Source organism: Malus sylvestris, chromosome 10, assembly GCF_916048215.2.
Source record: "Malus sylvestris chromosome 10, drMalSylv7.2, whole genome shotgun sequence".
Taxonomy (NCBI): Eukaryota; Viridiplantae; Streptophyta; class Magnoliopsida; order Rosales; family Rosaceae; genus Malus; species Malus sylvestris.
Window position 1 is genome coordinate 33,095,155 of NC_062269.1, and position 24,997 is coordinate 33,120,151.

General features: G+C 33.9%; 1 protein-coding gene across 2 annotated transcripts; it reads left to right on the plus strand.

Moving 5' to 3' along the window:
- Positions 1 to 55: 55 nt before the first annotated feature.
- On the plus strand, positions 56 to 3,485 carry LOC126585948 (uncharacterized). Of its 2 annotated transcripts, none has more exons than XM_050250585.1 (10): positions 56 to 181; positions 1,247 to 1,289; positions 1,388 to 1,507; positions 1,607 to 1,674; positions 2,005 to 2,113; positions 2,201 to 2,269; positions 2,382 to 2,439; positions 2,672 to 2,907; positions 2,997 to 3,048; positions 3,188 to 3,485. In XM_050250585.1, the coding sequence occupies exons 2-10, from the start codon at positions 1,287 to 1,289 to the stop codon at positions 3,253 to 3,255; spliced, it is 783 nt and encodes a 260-aa protein (XP_050106542.1). In that variant the 5' UTR covers positions 56 to 181; positions 1,247 to 1,286; the 3' UTR covers positions 3,256 to 3,485. The 2 variants fall into 2 exon arrangements, with proteins under 2 accessions (XP_050106542.1, XP_050106543.1); XM_050250586.1 differs by having other exon boundaries at positions 84 to 181; positions 1,227 to 1,289.
- The last annotated feature ends 21,512 nt before the right edge of the window (positions 3,486 to 24,997 follow it).

Consider the following 24,997-nt stretch of genomic DNA (forward strand, 5'->3'; position numbering starts at 1 on the left):
CTGATTGACCTTTCAGATGTGTACCATGTTCCTTCGCACAGTCTATCACAACAAACAAACCTATATATCCTAAACCCCCGAGCACTTCCCTGCCCAATCAGTTCACCGCCTTCTTCCTGTTGGCTCTTCATCTCCTCCTTCCGTCTTCTTCCTAGGCCCTAGGGTTTACTGAAACTCACAGGTATGAACTTTGACTCCGACTGGTTCTTCATATGGCGTTTTTTAATTCCATATCTTTTCTTGAAATTATTTTGTTTATTACTCACCTCCTGTTTATTTATTGTCAAATTATTTTCTGAAATAAAAGAGGTGAAATATGTGATTGCGTATTTTGGCTAAACGTGGGTGAAAGGAAAGAGCAAATTTGAATATGTATTTCTGCATTTCTAATATATGTGAAGATATATTTCAATTTTTGGGGTGAATTTAAAGCTCGAGTCTTGAGATTTTGAAGTTGCAATGCTGTCTGTGCAGAGTAGAATTTTCTGATGTTTGTAACTTTGTATGATGTTTTGGAGTTGTGATTTGTCCTCCGTTTCGATAAGCACTACCAGAATTCTGCTCATAGGACATGATTGTATACGCAGAAATGTGATTTTACATTCGACTTAAAAAAAATGTGATTAGTTTTGTGGATTGAAACCGTGTGAATTTAGGGTGCATGTTAGACAAAGGGCGGAGAGGGAGATTCGGAGAAGCTCTTTATTTGGGTTTTTATAATAAAGTGAAAAAAGGGTGATATGCGTTTATAGGGTATACTAGTGCTGATATGTGAAAAAAGGATGCTATTTTGTATAGAACTATGGGATCCGGGGCTAGAGCCGCTTAATTCCAAAACATTTAACCCACAAATTAGAAACCCTAGCCACAGATAACTCACAGAGTTCCTTTCAAAGTCCTTCCTCCTCATCAACCCTCTGTCAAACCACTTACAGCCGCATCTCCTCCTCTCAGCCTATCCTTACTCTTGTCTCTCTAGTCTTCGACTAGTTTGAAAGTTTAAATGACTGAAATTTTGTTTTGAACGTGGTTGGTATTGGATGATATCACAGGATAGGAAGTAAGCCAGGTCAAGGAAAATTCTTTTTGTTACTGTTAGATGGTTATTCTTTTTTTCTTTTTTTTTGGTTCTTTTTTTCCCTGATAGTTAACCATTTTAGTTTCAATTAAATTTATGTTTGTGATTATGGTTTTATAGATTTGTCCTGAGGCTTACTGTGTGACAGTTTTGCTCTTTGTGTGACAGTTTCTGACAACAAACCGGGAGTGACAAATTTTTAGTAGCTATGGTTTGTTCTCCATCTCTCTTTGCTGTATTTCGTTTAAGCGTTCATAATGTGTAGGACGCATTTAATATTGTATGGCAATGTTTTTTTGTGAAATTCAGCCGCAGGGAGATTACATAGACCTTCACAGGAAGCGGTATGGGTACCGACCTGACCACTTCGAGCGAAAGCGCAAGAAGGAGGCTCGTCTCGTCCATAAGCGTTCTGAGACTGCTCAGAAGGTCAATTCCAATCCTTTTCCTTTATTTTTCGTGGAAAGTGACAATCAAATTGGAACTTTAAGCTTATTTTGTTCATTTGGAATGTTTGTATTGGAACAGGCCCTAGGTATCAAGGGTAAGATGTTTGCTAAGAAGCGCTATGCTGAAAAGGCTCTCATGAAGAAAACGTGAGTTCTCTAGTGTCTTTTTCCCAGTAGAATAGACTGTTGAGATGTACCTTACAGCACTTAAACTACATTCATATGATGTGCTTCTAACAGTTTGTTTCATATTGCACTTGTCATGACTATTAATTTGCTGCTGCATATACACATAGACATAGTTACATTCATATTTAAACTGCATAAGCTACACTTTACATAACCTTATTTGTGGCTTTTTATATTGTTTAGTGGCTATTGTCTTTATGTTGATTCCTTATTGTATCTTTTGTTTGTTATGCTACTGACGATTTACATATATGTAGAGTTAAATTTATGTTTTGTGAATGCCCACAGGTTGATTATGCATGAGGAGTCATCAACTAGGCGCAAGGTGGATGATGATGTTCATGAAGGCTCTATTCCCGCATATTTGATCGATCGTGTCAATACAACACGTGCGAAAGTACGGATTTCCAGCTATTAATAGATATTTTTCTTAAAAAGGAAGATATTTGTTCATGTTTCTTATCTGACGTTATGCTGGAAATAGATTCTGAACAACACCATTAAGCAAAAGCGGAAGGAGAAAGCTGGGAAATGGGAAGTCCCACTGCCCAAGGTAAGAGCACATGCCACGCTTTTTCTTTTTTTCTCTGTTTTCCTGTGCGACTCATTTTTTATTGTATGCTAATCATTGATATAATGTTCTGACAGTTTTATATCTTCTCTAGGTGAGGCCTGTGGCTGAAGATGAGATGTTCAAAATTCTTAGATCTGGAAAACGCAAGAGTAAGTATCTCCAACTTCTTCCTCTCTACTTCCATAGCAATCAAAGTGTGCTGTTGGTTCATTTATTGTCTAAATTTATCGTTTATAATGATTTCCGGCCTAAATGCGATCAAGCTAAAGTTCGTATAACATGACATTGAGGATAATTGAAAGTTTGAAACTGATGCCAGTATTTTCATGTGAATGTATTACTTAGTCCTCTGTTGCTTATTTGCTCAATTCTTTTTTGTAGCCAAGCAATGGAAGAGGATGGTCACAAAAGCTACATTGGTGGGACCTGGTTTCACGAGGAAACCTCCTAAGTATGAGCGATTTATCCGTCCCAGTGGATTGCGATTCACCAAAGCTCACGTGACACACCCTGAACTTAAAGCCACTTTTAACCTTGAGATCATTGGTGTGAAGAAGAATCCTAATGGTCAAATGTATACATCTCTTGGTGTGTTGACCAAGGGAACCATCATTGAGGTAAATCTTTCATTATGTGATCATTTATGACCATTTATAATGCCAATCCCTTGGTGTTTTACGCTATCTACTTATTTTGTGGATATCAGGTGAATGTCAGTGAACTCGGTCTAGTCACACCTGCTGGGAAAGTTGTATGGGGTGAGTTCAGCCTTTTTTGTGGTGGTCGGCATTTTATCTGATGCCATCTCATTTATAGCTTTGCCATCACTCTTTTAAAGGCGGATAGTTTAGATTCTGACTTGTTGCTGCATTTGTCTCTTCTTTGTGGTTGATGCAGGGAAGTATGCTCAGGTGACAAATAATCCAGAGAACGACGGGTGTGTTAATGCAGTTCTGCTCGTTTAAGAGGATCGCTTGATGAACATCAGTGAATTGTAGTAAACTGATGTCGTCTCGTTTCGTGGACCACGAAATTTTGGGGTGTTGAGTGCATATTGTGGCTTGTTCAGAATAGTTGTTTATTTCCAAATTAGCATCAACCGAGAAGTTTTTTCCAACTGACCTGGATGCCTGAAATGTATTTTGGTTGAGGTCACTACAGAAGCAGGCTTGCAATTATTTGTCATTTCTTGGTACTGTGGTAGCACAATTTGTACTGATTAGTCTGGTAAAATTACGTACAACTCAATAGCATCACTCAGATATGCATGAAAATTAATGTTCGGGTCGAGCGTTAATGCTCGATAAGGGGTGAATCTGCTAAGACGCGTTAAAAACCGATCATGTTCGTGTTATATCGTGAAATTCACTAGTGATTTGTTAAGAAATCCAACATAAATTTCACGTAGAATAAACTTTACATAGAATATATTTCTTTCCACACGTGAGACCAAAACGTGTCTGTAAAGAGGAAAACGGATCAAAACGGAGACTAAAATGTGTCTGTAAAGAGGAAAACAATCAAAACAGCAGTTTAATTCAACGTGTCTTTGAAGAGGAAAATGGATCAAAACTCGGTTTGATTCAAGCAGTAAGCAATTCTTTTTTCTTTTGTATTCTTTCAAATTTGTCACCCCAATTACAGTAGCAGAATTTCATAAGTTGATACATAATTTTGTTTTCCCAACCCATGAAATCATCCTAAAATTCAGCATAAGATCATACTTCAAATTTACAACGAAGGTGTCGATTCATTTTGTTTGAAGCCCGGTTTACAAAAGCTCAATCCACAACAACTACACTCTCCGTACTTCTCTTCGCAACGTTGAAAGATGTCACCAAAGCACCGAGCATCACTAAACTAAGATTGAACACTCACTTAAGCAAACTAATATCGACGGAGTGGACCTAGCTAGCTAGCTTGCATGCCAGGAGATGCGACTTCCAAATTCAAAAGTGAGACACCGACCGACGCATTGACGCATAACATATTCCTGCATGATTGAATGTTTACCAAAAGGATCATCGGCCAACTTTTCCACCCAAAACCATCACGGGTGATCTCGTGGTTGAAGATGAATTTTAGGTTCGTATTCTACACAGTACGTTCTAGGTTCGATTTCTAACATTGGTGAATCGCACGATAGTAGAGATGTTGAAATGCCTCTGTGAGTCCCGACTCTCAAAAAGATGAATTACCGTGATGAAGCCATCAGCTAATCATTTTTAAAAAATTAAAAAGAATGCTTTTCCCATCCAGTACCAACAGATTATCTAAAACGGTGTAAAGTTTAAAGCATTGCATTTATTTACGAATAATATATTGTTTGAGTAAGAACTTCATATTTGTCGAGGTTTGTCTCGCCCCCCCCCCCCACCATGTCCTACTTTTTCCAAAGTGGAACAAGATAATTAGTATTTATTAATTTAATTTGTTTTTAATTACCAGGATTCCACTAATATCCCACCAATGCTCTTCCTCTCTGATTTTTCCTAGGAGAGGATTAGAATTTCGCATCCCATTGAACGTACACGCATTATCTTTTTGTATTATTTATTTATTTATTTTTAAACAAATAACTTTATCTACACTCACGGGATTGGTGTGCTAAGTCAGGCTAGCAATAATGTGGTTTAAATTTGTATTTGTCGAGAATCGAACCATTTACAAGTGAAAAGATATATCACTAAATCATAATACTAAATAGCTCTTTTTGGATTATTGTGTCATCGTGCAATTATTAAAATTTATTTTCCTTCTTGTTATTTTTTTTTTTTTTAAGATGTGTTAGATATTAACTACGTACAGCACTATAGCTAGCTATCCAATGTTGCAAAAGCAAAGCAAAACCATATAAGTTATCTTGAGAATTACAATAATATATATATATATATATATATATATATATATATTCTTAAACCCGATGGATGACTATTGTTCATTAACAGTGGGCTTCCTGTTTCATCTTTTGTTTTCTTCATGGTTTCAGGTTTTTTCAGGTTGTATAGTGATTTGCCGCTTTTGCCCTCTTCTTGGTTTTGTTCCCGCTTGTTGGTGATGCTGGAAACATGTTTTGATTGCTTTTGGTTTACATTGTGCCGCGTGTTGATCATCCTTTGCATTTGGCTTTTCAACTTTTCTCTTTTATTTTTCTTTACTTTCCCGCACATTTGCTCTCTTATTTCTCTTTCTTTTTTGTTTCGACTTCTACGTTTCCTCCCCTTTCTGTATTGCTGCTTGCAAATATAGGTTTGTAAACTCTTCTCTTTTATTTTTCTTTTCTTTCCCGCATGTTTGCTGTCTTATTTCCCTTTCTTTTTGCTTTTGACTTATGCTTTTTCTCCTCTTTCTGTATTGCTACTTGCAAACCTGAATTTGTAAGTTTGGTCCTTATTTTTGTTGTGCTTTTTGCCTTTGATTTTGGTTTGCTTTCGAGCTTTTGTTTTGTCCACGGAACTGTGACGTTGTTTTGCCGTCTATGATGTTCTTTCGTTGGAGCATGCATTTTTAATTTGTTTTTTTTTACTGGAAACAGGTTCTGTGTTGAGGATTTATGGTTGGAGTTCTTGCTTTCTTTTGTCAGGTATTAAGTTTTTTTACTTTTTCCGTTTGTCAATTTATATGGGTGTTATATCATACATTTTAGTGTTTAGTTGAATTTATGCTGTTTTTTTTGCTGGTTGGTTTTGCTTCTGTTTAGAAATTGTACTATGATATCTGTTAATGTCACATCCTAGTCTCGACTCCGTCGTAGCACCCCCTTTCTGTTAGTTGATGTGGGATCTTACAATCCAATCCACCCCACTTAAGGGGAACCTGGCATCCTCGCCGGCACATCCACATCGAACGGCAGAGTGGCTCTGATACCAAATTGTCACATCCCAGCTTGACTCCGCCGTAGTACGATATTGTCCGTTTTTGGCTTACAATTCCCTCACGGTTTTGTTTTGGGTTTCGGCGCGAGAACTTCTATAGGGAAGGGAGCATGTACATATAAGGCACATCACCCCCTCTTCGTTGGTCGATGTGGGATCTTACAGTTAATATTTCACACTATATAAGTCTAACTATATACTATATCAAGTGTTGTTATTAAAGTGGTGATGGTGATGCTTCTGTTAATATGGACTCTGTATTATTAAAAGTGGTGACAATGATGTTTCTGTTTATTGCTGCTTGCAAATATGGGTTTGTAAGTTTGGTCCTCATTTTTTGTGCTTTTTGCCTTTCATTTTGTTTTGCTTTCAAGCTTTTGTTTTTCCCTTGGAACTATGATGTTATTTTTCCGTCCATGACATGATGTTCTTTCGTTGGAGCATGCAATTTTAATTTTTTTTTTTTTTTGAATCAGGTTCTGTGTTGAGGATTTGTGGTTGGAGTTCTTGCTTTCTTTTGTCAAGTATTAAGTTTTTTGGTTAATCTCAGTTTACTACCCTAAACTTTCTTGATTTTCAACATTTGATACATCAAGTTTTTTTCATCCCAGAGTGGTACCTGAAGTCATAATTTTGGGACAACTTCATACCTCCATTAAGGTTACTGTTAAATTAGCCTTTAACTTGTGATGTGGCGTCCACGTGGACAATAACTGGACGTCACATGTCAATATGGGTCCACGTGGATATTAAAAAAATTTAAAACTTCAAAAATTCAAAATTAAAAAAAATTCAAAATCAAAATTATTTTCTCTTCCCCTTCTCTTCGACTCCACTCTCTTTCATACCCAACCCACCTCTCCCTCACTTCTCCCAACTCCTTCCTCTTATAGCCATCCCTCACGAATAGGTCATCTATGTAAAACCCATCCCTTTCCTCCTACACCACAGTGGCGCAGTACCATTTTCCTCAACTGTAACCACTGCTGCTACTGCATCTCTAATCAGCCCTTCGTCATCTTCAGCCTCACATTCTCTGAAACCCAAACCTTCTGGGGCCTCATCGCCTCTCAGTTTTCGTCATCTTCCACATCTGTCAAATCCGTCCTCATCTCCACTCTTATCGTCGGTGCCGTAGTTGTCTTTGTGCACGACACCTTTAAGGTTCCCAAAGACCTTTTCCTCTACGAGCAAGAGCCTTCCCCCTCCACTGGCTTCTTTTCCTTCCTCAACAGTGTCACACCCTATGTCGCTGTCAGCACATCCCCAGCCGTCGTCGCCGCTTACGGTTGAACCTATCTACCTCCCCTAAATCGTAATTAGATCGCGCACAAGGCGAATATGGTATAATAAATTTGAGGTGTTTGTCATATAAATATATGTAGGGTGGATTTTCTTGGCGAATTTGTATGGATCTAGTGTACCTTCTTCGTTCTGATTTAGATAGAAAAATTCATGGTTCTTGGTAGATCTATAAATCAAACTTATGTCCTTTCATTTCTTCATTAAGTCATGTAGTATATTGGGGTCAAGCTCTGGGGTACGTCGTTGAAGGAATATGGGGCTGGGGTAGGTGGCGGTTGTAACATCCCACATCGTCCAAGAGAGTGGATCTTGTAAGCCTTATATGTATATTCACATCTTTACCTAGCATGAGGCATTTTGGGAGTTCACTGGTTTTGGGTTCCATCGGAACTTCGAAGTTAAGCGAGTTCGCGCGAGAGCAATCCCAGGATGGGTGACCCACTGGGAAGTTCTCGTGTGAGTTCCTAGAAACAAAACCGTGAGGGCGTGGTTGTGGCCCAAAGAGGATAATATTGTGCTACAGTGGAGTCGAGCCTGGAATGTGGTGAGGGCCCGGGTTGGGATGTGACGATTTGGTATCAGAACTAATCCCTGGCCGAAAGTGTGCCGACGAGGACGTCGGGCCCTTAAGGGGGGTGGATTGTAACATCTCACATCGCCCAGGGGAGTGGATCTTGTAAGCTTTATATGTATATTCTCATATCTACCTAGCACTAGGCCTTTTAGGAGCTCACTGGCTTCGGGTTCTATCGGAACTCTGAAGTTAAGCGAGTTTGCTCGAGAGCATTCTCAGGATGGGTGACCTATTGGAAGTTCTCGTGTGAGTTCCCAGAAACAAAACCGTGAAGGCGTGGTCGGGGCCCAAGGCGGACAATATCGTGTTACGGCGGAATCGAGCCCGGGATGTGGTGGGGGCCCGGGCCGGGATGTGATAGCGGTGCAGCGGCGACCATAGTTGCGATTGGGAAAATGGTATTGGCGCCATTATGGTTTATGAGGAATGGGCTGGGGCAATGAGGTGGGTCAAGAATGAAGGAAAGTGTAGTCAAATAAGGAGGGGAGTGAAAAAAAAATTTTACTTTTTAATATCCACGTGGACCCATATTGACACGTGACGTCTAGTCATTGTCCATGTGGGCGCCACGTCACAAGTTAACGACTAACTTAACAGCAACCTTAATGGAGGTATGAAGTTGTCCCAAAATTATGACTTTAGTTACCACTGTGGGATGAAAAAAACTTGATGTATCAAATGTTGAAAATCAAGAAACTTTAAGGTAGTAAACTAAGATTAACCCTAAGTTTTTTTACTTTTTCCTTTTATCGATTTATCTGGGTGTTATATGATGCGTTTTAGTGTTCAGTTGGATTTATGTTTTTTTTTTTTTTTTGCTGGTTGTGTGGAGCCAAAAATAATCAAGAAAATCACAAGGGCGACACATAGACTTTTGGGTAAAAAAGACAAAATTACCCTCGAGGCACACCGGGATTCTCACGCGCATGCAATGGACAATAGCGGCTCAATCGAGGTCAAAGATGATCAAAATGGTATTCTTTTAAACCCTCTCATCACTCCTTATTAAATCCTCACCCACAAGGTAACTCTCGATCATCTTTTTCAAATTAGGATTAATTGCCAAAATCAATTGATTAATTTCCTAATTAATTGATTAATTGCCAAACTAATTGCAAGGTATTATTTTACATAATATATTGCAATCAATCCCATAAATCAACCAAATGTGGCCGGTCCCAATTCTCCTAATAGGGTTGGCCACACTCCTATATATAGCCACTCATTTTCTCCAAAACCTAAGTCCAATTCTCTCCCAAAAATTATCTAAACACTTTCTCTCAAATTCTAACTTTGGCATCGAAGATTCTTCGGCCAAAGCCCCCCCTCCCCATTCATCATGGGCGTGAGAGGCTCTTGGCCTTGATCTTAGGTGTTGATTGTTTTACACGTGCATTTTCGTCAAAGGAGAAAAAGACGGAAATTTGCATCTACAGGTTGGTTTTGTTTCTATTTCGAAATTGTACTATGGTATCTGTTAATATATCATACTATATAAGTATAATATAAACTATATCAAGTGTTGTTAAAGTGGTGATGGTGATGCTTCTGTTAATATGGACTATGTATTATTAAAAGTGGTGATTGTGATGTTTTTGTTTATAACCAAATAAGAACACTATTAAATTAATCGTTTTCCTACTGCAATTTAATAGCAACTACTTTCATTCGAATGAATGGCTATTCACTATCAATTTTGAAATCACCGTGGCTAATCTACAGCTGCTTTCATATTGATTGGCCAAAGAAATCTTATGATTTGGATTTCACTTGGCTGTGAATATCAACCATAATTCAGAGTAAAAAAGATAAGGTTTCTTTGGTAAATCAATTATGGTTTAGATTTCACTAAGCTGTGAATTTAACAACAGCTACTTTCATTCAAATGAATGACTGTTTGCTATCCTTTTTGAAATCACCATGACTAATCTACACCTACTTTCATGTTGATTCACCAAAGAAATCTTATCATTTAGATTTCACTAGGCTATGGATTTCAACCATAATTCACAGGAAAAAACATAAGGTTTCTTTAGTAAATCAATTATGATTTACATTTGACTAGGCGGTCAATTTAACAACAGCTACTTTCATTCAAATGAATGGATGTTCGCTATCCATTTTGAAATCACCATGACTAATCTACACCTACTTTCATATTGATTCACGGTATTGATTCACCAAAGAGACCTTATGATTTACTTACATTTCGCTAGGATGTGAATATCAACCATAATACATAGTACAAAACATAAGGTTTCTTTCGTAAATCAATTATGGTTTAGATTTCACTAAGCTGTGAATATTTACATTTGTTGGTGGTGTTGACCTTTGGTGTTTTTCCAAGTTGTTTAGCTTGCTATTGCTATATGGCATGTAGGGTTTTTAGTTGGTTCTCTAACTATATTATCGTGGTGATTAAATTTGGCGTGATGTAAATTAAAGTGTCTGGATAAAACTAGGAACAGGTGATGTTCATTGTTCCCTTAGATGGAGTAATGCATTAGTTTAGCTTATGAGTCATAAATTTTTAATTATAATTTGATCGTTAGTTAGCTTAAATCAGAGCTGATATGATTTAGTATCATTTGCCAATTTGTTGATAAAGTCTGAAAATACTCTTTATCTTCATTTTAACTAGGTTATGGTGTTCTGGACAGGCCTATTTAATATTTATTATTTGTTGCATCAAAATCATCTCAATGCTTAATGAAATTTGATAGGATCCACAAACAATAAATTTTTAGTCTAATTCTATTAATCCAAAGAGACTGACAACTGATTTAGTGATTGTGTGTGTTTTGATTTGATTATTATTATTGGATAACTATTCTCACTCAAAATTAGATTTCAATTATAGTTTCTCTATATGTTTATAATATTTATAAAAATGGATATTATAGTGTGGCTGGTATTTTAAACTTTTTCCTTACGCCGTTTATAAATTTATAAAATTTGTATTTCATTTGTATAGATTAAATGGAAGACGAAGGTCCAACTTCGCTTGATCAATTGGTGGCATATAAAAAGGTTGTCAGAATTAAAGTACGTGTTTGTAGGATATGGAGACCAAAGTATCCAGACATAGGCGACAAATATACAGGCCTGCACTGTATATTGGTTGATGAAAAATTTTGTGATAATTTTTTTATCAAATTACTTTATAGACATTTGATCGTCTATGTTAAGAATGAATTGTTTGCTTTAAAGCACATAATATAGTTTTTATACTCTCTGTACTAAACATTGTGTACAATTTATTTCTAAACTCTTTATTCTCCAATTTTATGTTGTCAAATCAAACATTTGTTTTGGCGTTTACTCTGTGTACTGCACAGTTTTTTTTATGCGTATTCATCTCCTTTGAACTGTTAGTTACAATTGTTTGTTTACTATTGCTATTTACTATCCATGTTGTTGTTTAATATTGGTCATCTATGCATAATTCCATGTTATTTCAACTATAAAAGTTAGAACAATTTGCTTATCCACAGTGTTCTCAATGTTTTTTTTTCTTGTTTTTTTATCTCTTTTATTGTCAAGCAACAAGCTATCGAAGCATCTTCTAATGAAATGGACTATGAAATAATAGTTCCAAAGATTGAAGTGGGTGCTTGTTATGAAATCATGAATTTCCATACTAACATGGCAAGTGCTTAGTATAGAGTTGTTCCGCATGACACCCACATCATATTCACTTACAAGATAGTTTTTAAGAAGTTGGCATGTGTCTTTCCGCCTATTCCACGACACAAATTTTTCTTGCAAGATTATAGCATATTGTATCCTCGGTTAAACAAGCTTGATATCTTAACAGGTAATCATATACATAAATAAGCATATTAATATGTGTCAGTGCTTATTTTATTCAACGTTTTCCTACCAATTTGGTTTTTTTTTTCAAATTTGAAGATGTTATTGGCCACCTGATTGTAGTCCAGCCTTTAGAACCAATACAGATCAATCAGAGAATTGATCACAAATGTGATTTGGTTATACAAAACATCAGGTCATTTCGTGTCCATAATAAAATTTAAATTTTTTTTACCTCTCAATTCCATCTCAATAGTCTAATAGTCATATTCTTCTGTTAAAAATAGTTTCAAGAATTTTAAATACAAAGTTAAGATTTTCATGACTTTTAAATTTTTTTTTTTCTTTTTGGCTTTTGTTGTTTTACAAAAATGAAGAGGGTAAGATTACACTGTGGTCAGATGTTGCACATGCCTTTTCTACTTTCGCATTAATAGAGTTGCCCCAACCAATCATTGTTGTTTTTACAAACCTGAGGATAAAACTGTTTGCTGGTATTTACTTTAATATTTTTTTTTTTATAATCTGTTTAGCTATTAAATTGGCTTTTGTTGCGCTTGCAAAACCATGTTAGGTGATTTTATTTTATGAGAAGTGTATTAAAACATTGACTGCATTAATGTCTTATCTCTTTATGTCGATGCACAACAAAAACAAATGTTATCTTATGATGTTGCATCATTACAAGTATAAATTAGCAATTTTTCTAGACATTAATAAATATATTTTAGTTAATCATAATCAAAGATAGCTTCTCACATAAAAAAGAGTCAAACTGCTGATGAGAGATCCACATCATGTTTGCAAAAAGGATGTTATTACCATAATAAACATATTGTACATGTTGTTTTTTATACAAGAAACTTAATTTTCATCCTGCCCTTTTTGTGTTATATATGATTTTATTGTGATACATAGTATTTAAAATCTATAGAACGATCTTAAATTCTATAACCTATAGTTTACAATTTTTGTTTGCCTAGATTGAAAACTATTTCAAATGTCAATTATTGCATAATTTTTCTCTTTTTCTATCTTGACTTTTGTTTAATGTACATACAACATCATCTTGAACAGCACTAGTTCAACACTTTTCTTTATAGATCCAAACATTCCATAATTGAATACGTACAAATCATTGTGAGTCCATTCATTCTGCATCACGTGGTTCTCATAGAATGATAATCATCGCGTGGTTATATTTAAAAAAAAAAATTATCTCTCTATTTTTCCAATCTTCAATCTAAATTATTACAGGTTTTCAAGTTGGCCTCATTCTATTAAAACACTACCTCCTTCTTCCAAGCAAGCCAATGAGGAAGACATTTTGCAAACTAGGAAAAAGGTGACAATTGAGGACTTAGGATGACTGTTAAGGTGGAATACTAGGTTAATCATTTTTGTATACTGATGATCAGGTATTTGATAATGTCTTTTCTGTAAATTATATAAGGGGAAACTTGATATAAATCCAATTTTTTGAGCCAATAGTAGGAATAGTCCACTTTATTAAAATAAGTCCAATTTTTTATATTTAATTATTTAATTATCAATAGTTATTTGTTCAATGATAAGATTTATTATAAAAATCAAATTTCTTCCCAATTATCTCTTTGCTTATTTTTTTTTATTTATCTTTTTGTTATTTCTCATTCTTCCTCCTGCTTTAAACCCCATTTATAGATTTTATTTTTAATTTTTATAATCAACATATATCACAGGTTAATTATATTTATCTACCTATATGACAGATTCTTTTTTTATAATCAACCTGTTATAGATTAATGTGTTTTGCTTGTAGGTATGTTATGTTTTTTTCTACCTTTTAATTAGGTTTCATATCTCACGTATAGGTATTATATACATTCATATTTTTGTTACTTGAGTTAAGGTAGATGTTTTGCAGATAAATTTATGTTAGTATATTAGTTTTTTTGTTATAAGATATTAAATATATTTTTTGGAGTTTGAAAATGCATAATTTTAGAAGATTTTAATTGACTTTTAATATTTTTAGAAAATATAAAATGAGTATAAAAGAAATAAAAATATATAATTAGATAACTTGATTCACTCTTAAAAATACTCTATGTTTTTGGACCTGGATCTAAAAGCCCCTTATTATATAAACTTAGACAGCTTTGTAAAAATATTTGCTCCATTTTCTGTTTAGTATTTATAACACTATTTGCATATTTATATGTTACAAACATAATCTACAATTATATTTTCACTTCCGCAACAACATATAGGTAAAATTTACTAGTATAGATATATAGCTTGATGGATTACTTAAAAAATGGTTTCTTAAAGCAATGAATAAACATATCCAACAAGTTTTGCTTTGATTGAGCCAAGTCTGGTCTCCAATGGAATTCCCAATGACACAGCATACGCCATCAGCATCACATCACTCGCACATTCTCACGTATTCTCAGATTTCTTCTTGGAGATGAAGTCAAGAATTTCTTAAGATTTTAGACTGCCGATCAACTGTGACATATTAATTAACATCGGTATTATTTTTTGAGTTTTTGACAAAAATACTCATTATTTGCAAATCTAAATAAAAAATACTCAAACTTTGAATCTTTAGCTAACTATATACTCACTTTGACTAGGGTTTATTCACTACTTTAGTCCAGAGTCTTGCTCTCTTAAGATCCTCATTTTAAAGGACGTGTGATATAAACTAGTACAATCTTGTGGTTAGTATACATTTGGTGGAGAGCATGCCTCTTAAGCCCTTGATTTGTTTGCCACCAAAATTCCTGCAACTTGAACCTCCATCTTCAACAAATTTGACCTAAACACCAGACTAGTGACTTATATCTCCATCCCCAATAATCTTCAACAGCTCGTCATGCCCTAAGGAAAGGGATCCTTTCTAAATCCCTTCCTCCTAATCCATCAAGTTTTGGGATCCGGACCATTGAAATTTAATCCAACGGCTACAAACATGGACCCATTTTAAAAGTTATTATGACTTTAACCGTTGGATCAAAGTTCAACGGCTTGGATCCCTGAACTTGGTGGATTAGAAGAAAAGGATCCTTTCCGGATCCCTTTCCATGCCCTAAAGCCCTTGTCCTTTTCTTTCAATATTAATATCTCTCCACCTCATCCTGGACAAAACGAAAAGTCTAAAATCAACAAACAACTAGTGGAAGGGCTAGGATTGTACGTGAGAGAGACGCGGGGGGGGGGGGGGGGGTTTACAATATTTATGTGTATACTAAAACGGATTGAACTCATTGGTCTTTCCAGTCGTATTCATTAACACAATGGAACTCGAAAACTTGAAGAACTAGCCTTGGTTGTACCTTAATTACCTTGGTGCCCAAAGAATCCTCTTATTATGATGCAGTTTAGACTAGCATGAGCAATTGGAGTACACAAACCGAAACACCTCTTAAATTCAATAGAATAAAAATATTACACAAACTTAGACAACCAAGTAAGAGGTAGAGAAATACAAAGAAATCGAATTTGGTAGAAAAAAAGAAGGGTAAGGGAAAAGGTTTGCAAACAATGAAGGGGTGAGTTGCTTTAGAAAAGAGAACGGAGTTTCACATACATTTTTTTATTCTCTTACACATCCATTTTTAATTTTTACTATTGGTTCCATTTGATTTATTCAATCTGATAATCATAAATAAAAAGAGGTGTTAGAAACTAAAAATGATGTGTGAAAATCATTTCCGCTATAAAATAATAGAGTACATATTACTCTTGTTGAGAAAATAAAATAATAGCAGGGTTGCTTTTTCTATTCAAGATTGCTTGTCTCTTATAAAAACTCCCATACCTAAACTCATTGTTTCATTAACACAAAAAAATAGAAAAAAAAAGTGAATTACTATGACAAAACCACCCGCTGATCTTTTTTTAAAAATTAAAAAGAATGATTTTCCCACCTAGTACCAACAAATTATCTAAAACGATATAAAGTTCAAAAGCATTACATTTATTTACGAATAATATATGTATATATATATATATTTTTTTTTTTTTTTTGAGAAAAAACTGGAAATATATTACTAAAGCTAAAAGCCAGAGCGCTACAAGAAAGCCTACCGCGAGGCCAATAAACAAAACGAATAATATATTGTTTGAGTAAAACTTCATATTTGTCGAGGTTTGTCGCACCACCCCCCAACCACGTCCTGCTTTTTCCCAAAGTGGAATAAGATCATGGACAAAGATTTCTTAGGGATCCCGTAATGATGATTAATTTTAAATTTTAAATATTGAAATGATTTCTAACCGCATAATGTACAATAAACGGTCACGATCACGGAATCCCTAAAATTCTCAGGAAAAGAATCGAACAATGATCTTTTTCCCAAGATAATTAGTATTTATTAATTTAATTTGTTTTTAATTACAAGGATTCCACTAATATCCCACCAATCCTCTTCCTCTCTGATTTTTCCTAGGAGAGATTAGAATTTCGCATCCCATTGAAGGTAGACGCATTATCTTTTTGTATTATTTATATATTTATTTATTTATTTTTAAACAAACGACATTATTTACACTAACAGAAGGGTTGTGCTAAGCCGAGCTAGCAATAATGTGGTTCAAATTCATATTTGGCGAGAATCAAACTTAAAACTTTTCACTTACAAGTAAAGAGAAATATCACACCGTAGTACTAAGGGACTCTTTTTGTATTTTTGTGTCATTGTGCAATTATTAAATTTTATTTTCCTTCTTGTTAATTTTTTTTAAAAGATGTCTTAGATATTAACTACGTACAGCGCTATAGTTAGCTATCCAAAGTTGCAAAAGCAAAGCAAAACCATATAAGTTATCTTGAGAATTACAATAATATATAGCTTGATGGATTAATTAAAAATGGTTTCTTAAAGCAATGAATAAATATACCCAACAAGTTTTGCTTTGATTGAGCCAAGTCTGGTCTCCAATGGAATTCCCAATGACACAGCATACGCATCGGCATCACATCACTCGCACATTTTCACATATTCTCAGATTTCTTCTTAGCGATGAAGTTAAGAATTTCTTAAGATTTTAGACTGCCGATCAACTGTGACATATTAATTAACGTCGGTATTATTTTTTGAGTTTTTGACAAAAATACTCATTATTTGCAAAGCTAAATAAAAAATACTCAAACTTTGAATCTTTAGCCAACTATATACTCACTTTGACTAGGGTTTATTCATCACTTTAGTCCACAGTCTTGCTCTCCTAAGATCCTCATTTTGAGGACGTGTGATATAAACTAATACAATTTTGTAGCTAGTATACATTTGGTGGAGAGCATGCCTCTTAAGCCCTTGATTTTGTTTGCCACCAAAATTCCTGCAACTTGAACCTCAATCTTTGACAAATTTGACCTAAACACCAAACCAGCAACTTATATCTCCATCCCCAATAATCTTAAACAGCTCGTCATGCCGATAGGCCCTTGCCCTTTTCTTTCAATATTAATATCTCTTCACCTCATCTTGGAGAAAACGAAAAGTCTAAAATCAACAAACAACTAGTGGCGGGGCTGGCTAGGATTGTACGTGAGAGGGGGTTTTCTCAAATATTTATGTGTATACTAAAAAGGATTGAACTTATTGGTCTCTCCAGCCGTATTCGTTAACGCAATGGAACTCCAAAACTTGAAGAACTAGCCTTAGTTGTACCTTAATTACCTTGGTGCTAGGGACAGAGCCAGAAATTTCTTCTAGTGGGGGCAACCGAAACAACTAAGAAAATTTTATTATAGTATGGTTATACGCAATATGATATTAAGGATGGTTTCAAATGATGATATCACAATTTCAATGTTACAAAAATTTCAATATAGTAGTGAAAAGTGGCAAAGTGATGAGAAAAATATAAGTACATGATAGGTGGGAGAAGGTTTTTTTGATTTGAATGAACAAGAGCACTATTGCTCATATAATATTTGATATGGAGTATAAGTAGAATGAATGTATGTTGGATATTAGATACATATATTTTCTTCAAAGATAACCCGTGTATATTATATAATTGTAGTCTGCAACTAAACAAATGAATTGCTTGAGTGGAGGCATCTGCCCCCAGTGAGCCTTCATTGACTCCGTCGTGCCCAAAGAAACCTCTTACTATGATGCAGTTTAGACTAGCATGAGCAATTGGAGTACACAAACTAAAAGACCTCTTAAATTCAATAGAATACAAATATTACACAAATTCTGACAACCAAGTAAGAGGTAGAGAAATACAAAGAAATCTAATTTGGTAGAAAATAGAAGAGTAAGGGAAGAGGTTTGCAAACAATGAAGGGGTGAGTTGCTTTAGAAAAGAGAATTGATTTTCACACTTTTTTTATCTTCTTACATACCCAAGTTCAATCTTGACTATTATTTTCGTTTGATTTATTTAATCCGATGGTCATAAATAAAGAGAGGTGATAGAAGCTAAAAATGATGTATAAAAATTATTTCCGCTAGTAAATAATAGAGTGCATACTCTAGTTGAGAAAATAGAATTAATAGCGGGTTTGCTTTTTCTATTCAAGATTGATCATCTCTTATAAAAACTCCCCTACCCAAACTCATTGTTTCATTATACAAAACAAAATATATATAAAACCCAAAAGACCAAATGATGTCGTTCTCCTCATCCTCTCTCGTGAAGCTTAATAAAAGTTAGAGCCAATGGGTAGATTTCATACGCCTTTCTCATAATTCACAAGTCAAGACGAACGTGTGACCACTCTAATCAATATATTCTCTTGAGCTACAAGATATAAATGTCAACAGAAGGCTATAATATTGGGATATTCCAACATCAAAAGATATAGGAGAAGGATTGTCTGCCCTTCCACTTTCGGTTCCCTCATGTGCTCTCCTATTTTGTGTGGTCACGGTTAAGTCACGTTAACATTTTATATTTTTTTTATAGAGATAATAAGACAAAAATAAATAATAATTTAAAATATTAACATGACTTAACAATGACCACACAAATAAAAGGCACCGAAAATGAAATGGCAGACAATCATTGTGAAAAGATATATTGACAAAATATGCAATACATATAGGTTTGGCTGCACAGTGACATAGACCTTGTGGTGCCGTATTTTTACTTTTCCCTTAAATTAATGGGCATCACAATATCCTAGACCGCTCACATTTCTCATCATGCCTCTACTTATCACTAGGCTTCACATTAATGATAAGACTCATTTCTATTACAACATTGTCAGCAATCTAATTAAATTTGTGTATCTAAATTAATAAGAATGAAAATTTTTAGGATGAGCGTGAAAAAGAGATTTTATAAAGAATGAAATTTTAACGAAAATTTTTATGTATCGTTCATTTTAATGAAAAATCATATTTTTACATTAAAATGTTAATTCTGGTATTATTTATTTTACCTTTTATTTTATTCTTATCGTTAAAACTTAAAATTTTCAAATCATTTTCATTAATTTTCCTTTCAAATAAATGAGAACTCGAAACCTTTGGACATCGTTTGGGTCATTTTCATCATTGGAAATTGAAAATGCATTTTTGTGATTCATCATGATTAAATTATTTACACGAGGAATGCTGACTATTTTTCCCCATTTATCTTCACCACTTAGTGGATGCCATATAGACTTATCTTGCACCAAATTTATGCCTTCATTGTGTTTAAAATTTCTTTTGTCTTGTTCACTAATGCCCCATTTGAAAACCCATTTGTCAATTAAATCATTAATCATCCAATTATTAATATTTATAATGTTATAATGTTTGTTTAAATATATATATATATATATATATATATATATATATATATATATATTAATAATGTTATAGGATAAGTATGTATCTCTTGAAGGTTGAAGCGAGATGAAAGTAAATATTAACGGAATGGCATAAGCAGTGGCCATGAATTGATAAGTTGGTTACATTGCATATTTTTTTGTATTACACAAATTATGAGCTTATAATGTGATGCAGGATGACTCAATCTCTATTTAATGTAATAAATATATGTTAGTGGGGTAGATTGAGTGGGGTTAATATTAATGAGTTCATTAACTCTAGCAATGATGTATGTATCAGTAATTATTAAGAGGGGGTTAGATTTTTATAAATTATGAGTATTTTGTATTCTAGGGGGAAGATGATGATGAATTGAAAAAAAAAATTGAGTGCAGTTTGAGAGAGTTTTCTTATTTTTGTTCTTGTTCTATCAACTTGGATATTCCAATGGAATTAACAAGGTATAGACACTCCAACGATCATTGGCCATTCTCATGCAGAGAATCAACAACGCTCATGTGATAAACTTCTTGGCATTCATGGTGAATCAACAAGAGGTTTAGGACATGAAATTCGGTATTGTCTTTGACAATCAACGAATCTGCGAGGAAAAGTTACGCATTTGGTGTGTTTTTGTTTTAACATTCGTACTCCATTCGAGGATCGATATCCAGATTTGTTATAAAGACAATACCGAATTCCACAATTCTAAACCTCTTGTTGATTCACCAAGAATGGCAAGAAGTTTATCACACGAGCGTTGTTGATTCTCTACACGAGAATGGTCAATGATTGTTGGGGTGTCTATACCTCGTTAATTTTGTTGGAATATCCGAGTTGATAGAACAAGAACAAAAATGAAAAAACTCTCTCAAATTGCACTCAATTTTCAATTCAATTCATCATCATATTCCCCCTAGAATACAAAATACTCATAATTTATAAAGGAGTGTGCGGTGTGCTATCCACACACCAATTTTTACTTCTCTCACACCCCTTGTTAATTTCTATCATTTGATATTCTTCAATTCATCCAATTCTACGGCCAAAAATTAAAAGGGTGTAAGAAAAGTAAAAAAATGTGTGTGGATATCACACCTCTTTATAAAAATCTAACCCCCTCTTAATAATTACTGATACATGCATCATTACTAGAGTTAATGAACTCAATAATATTAACCCCACTTAATCTACCCCACTAACATATATTTATTACATTAAATAAAGATTGAGTCATCCTGCATCATAATGTTAAGTTGTATTGTTTGACTAGGATGCTAAGGTGAAAATGTTCAAAATCAAACTGTCCAGAATGAAGCTGGTGCACCAAGCTACAATTTTATTGGTTTTGCACCAGATGGGAAATGTTCAAAACCATGGTTGTCCATGAATTGTAGATGTTGTTTTTGCACTACAAGAGAACCAAAGAGATCATGTTGTTTTTGCACCAGATGAAAAATGTTCAGTTAATTATTCTTGGAGTGTGAAAATTTAAGTAGTGAAATGTTGTAGCGAGGTTTGTGTTAATTTTTCTTAGTCTCGAGTGTGAAAACCTTTGGACCTCCTTTGGATCATTTTCATCATATGGAAAATGGAAATGCATTTAATTGATGGATCCTGCAAGAGCTCAACTGGTTAAAAATATTCCTAAGTTTGATTTACTCTTCTTCTTTGTATCAAAAAGCAAAATTTTGATTCCTATGGCACACAAAAAGTAACGTTGTATGAAGAAGGTTAATTCCCAAAGAACTCATTCTACAAACCAAATTATACTTAGAATCCTACATGCAATATCACAAGAAATTTCTCCCCACGGAAATATGAACAACGATCCAATTTCGTCTATGAAGAATTTCGAATCCCAAAAGATTAGGACCACAAGGTCTATCTAGAAAATAAGATAATCGAGATTAATGAATCTCTCTCTAGCATGATATTAATCTCACAATTTACATGACTTGCGAAAATTTGTAATAACTATGGGCGTATTTGGCATGCCGGATAACACACCGGATAGTACTATTTAATACTATCTAGTGTTTGGTGTCATTCCGTATTAAATAAGCACCAGATTATTTATGTGGTCCGGCCTATTTTATACGACGTACGCCGGATAACTTATACAGTCCAAATCGTCGGTATTAATTAGTCGGGTCGCTGAAAACAAAATCAAGCTGACTCTTTTTCCATCTCTCTTGCTAGTTTTAAATTGTGAAACTCAGTGTCATACATGTTCTTTAATCTCCTTTTGAGTAAGTAAATGAACATGATAATCTTTGATGAATTGAGTTTTTAATCTGGTACTGCACCAAACGCCCGATTAAATAGTTAGTACTATCCGATGACAAATTATCCTATCCGACTGAAATAGTCAGTACAGTCCGACCTGTCAAACGAGGCCTATATGTATAAACTTGTTGTAGGTAAGTTTTTATGCAACACACAAATAGTGTTTTCTTTTTGCCAAACATGATCAACCAACAACCACCACAGGTGATCCAGTGGTTGGGAAAGAATTCTAAACCCGTATTCCACACAACACGTCTTGAGTTCGATTCTTTACATTATATAAAATCACATGATGGCGGCCATGGGAGCTAAAATACCTGAGTGGCTTTTCATTGCAAAAAAAAAGAAAAGAAAGTAAACTACCGTGACGAAGTAATCAGTTGTCTCCTCTTACAAAAAGAATTCATCAATCAGCGTAGAGACGTGTAAAAAGAAAAGCATATGAGTCGGTACGCGTAGATTCTATGCATCTTGCAAGGGAAGGAAATATTGCCGCTACCTTTTTGTGTGTTGGGCATGCAAAGATTTAACCCCAACAAAACTTATTCCATTTAAAGCCACTTTGTTAGGAGTACCAATGAGGAAGGTTCGCGTATGAAACAAAATCATATTTCTTTATGATTATTTTTCTTCTTAATGTATATTTTTGGGGCTATTTTCAACTTTCTTTTAAATATCATAGCTTAGGAAAACTTGAAATTAAATCCTTATAAATGAAGATAATTGGCTCGTTTGGAAATGCTTCTAAAATGACATAAAGTGGTTACAGTACTTTTTTAGAATTCACTTGAATTTGTTACTAAGGATTAATTTCAATTACATTACCATAATGATAACTTGATTAATTATTTTTGTTTTTGGAATTATAATTCATTTAGTTCAAAACACAATTATGGGAAATTTTATTTAAATTCATGTAATCTCTTTCTATACCCAACTTAAATTTTAAATGTTAATTATCTTTTTTATCCTCTTGCATAATTACCATCAATTACAAGATGAAATTAATAATAAAACTACAATTTATCAATAAACCCGCACATTATAATTAAACATTACCATCACTTATTATCTTACGTTCATTCTGACTAAAATCCTAATAACTCTTATAGAGAAAAACAAGTTTTTTTTTTTTATCGATGGCTACAATCCTAATTCTAGCAAGGATGGAGGAGCTGGATGAACCAGCTCTCACTCTCAAACCATTTGAATTAAATCAATTAACAACATATAAAGTACAAATAAAAGCCTTGAAGATGTACCTATGTTACAGACCACATCTTTTATTGTCTCAACAAACCTTCTATAATCATGGTCAGTTGATGTGCTCTGGACTCAAATCTCCAAGGAGTCCCCTTGAAATAAAAGGACCTGCATGAAAACTAGGAGAGAATTTATAGCCAACACGAATCTGCACTATGTCCGACATTGCCGGCCATGAGCGCTCTATGGCTTCGTGAAATTTTTCCTCCTATTTCTCGCCTCAGCTACTGCAATTGCATCCGTGAGGGGTACAAGTAGACCTAGCATTTGTATCATGTTTTCCGTGTTCGAGTTGTTTTCGTGTCATACCCGATATCTTAACGGGTCGTGTCGTGTAACACCCATTAAAATAAACGAGTAAAATGACCCGACCCGAAATTGACCCGATAATATTAACAGATAATATGACCCGACCCGTTACCTGTTAAGGAAAATATATTTTAAACCAATAAATAATCAAATGAAAAACATAATACTAAATAAGTATATACATATCATATTGTCACATCCAAAACATAAAAATGCATTTTTCTTTTAAGTATATTTTCACTTACCTAAAGTCTTTAATAGTTTTTTAATTAATGTAGAAGTGTAAAAAAAATATAGAAAAAAATATATAAACGCTCGTAATGACAAGCTTTACAACTTTCATGAATAGCTTAACTTTGAAATTCACCACTATAATCATATAAATCATAGATCAAATTTAACCGTTGATTGTTGCTTACATTTATGCTTCATTGTTCTCATCAATTTTTTTTTTCTTCAAATTTTCTTTTTTGAAAACTTGATCTATTAGAGGATGCATGAAGATGAACGGTTTGGATCGTTGATATTATATTCAGAGTTTTATGGTTAGTGAAAATATTGCTTGATGTTTATAAAGTTTCTACAAACTATATGACATCGACTCATATTTCAGTTAACCGTAAATATCTAAACATGATATCAAAGATCTGAACCGTTCATCTTCTTACATCCGCCAGATGATCATGTTTTCAAAAAATAAAATTCAGTAAGAAGAATAAAGCGTAAATGGCAATCGACGGTTAAATATAAATTTAAGGTTTATGAATTATAGTGTTGGATTTTGAAATTGACCCCTTCATGAAAGTTGTAAAGTTTGTCACTATGAGTGATTTTATTTTATTTTTTTACATTTTTTACACTTCTACAATAATTATTATTAATTTTATTAATTTTTCCCTCAAATAAAAAACATTATTCATGAAGGTTTGGAGGATTTTAAAAATCTAAACGATAATGTAAGTGTAACCATTATCTACTCGTGGAGGAATAATGATGAATCACAAGTGTTTATATATTCTTTCATATTTTTCATACTTGTATGTATGTCTTCTTAGTTTTTGCCTATACAAATACTATATTAGTTTATTTTAATTTTGGACAATAACATGTTAAGTAAAATTTATCTTAGTAATGATAATAAGGAACTCTCATAATAAAAATAAATAATGACTAAAACTTTTTTTTTTAAACTTATATAGAATAATAATACAAAACTATATATTTAATATAGAATATATTGTATATATTAATATGGCTATTGTATTTTATAATAAATCTTGTAGTAATTAAACTTTAAAATTATCAAAATATTTTTTTTTCTTAATGGGTCGAAACGGGTTACCCACGTGTATACCCATTAAGAACCCATTATTAACAGGTTCTTAACGGGTCACTCGATAATGACCCGATAAGTTATCGTGTTGATCCGAAATCCGTCGGTTTCATGTCGTGTCACCGTGTCGTGTCAGAAACTGCCGGGTCTAGATACAAGGGACCCATAAGATTTTTTACT

What these genes read in the sequence shown, in the direction of transcription:
- LOC126585948 (XM_050250585.1), top strand. An exon ending in TCAATACAACACGTGCGAAA is followed by an intron (nt 2,114 to 2,200) that starts GTACGGATTTCC and finishes TGCTGGAAATAG; the next exon opens with ATTCTGAACAACACCATTAA. An exon ending in CCAAGGGAACCATCATTGAG is followed by an intron (nt 2,908 to 2,996) that starts GTAAATCTTTCA and finishes TGTGGATATCAG; the next exon opens with GTGAATGTCAGTGAACTCGG.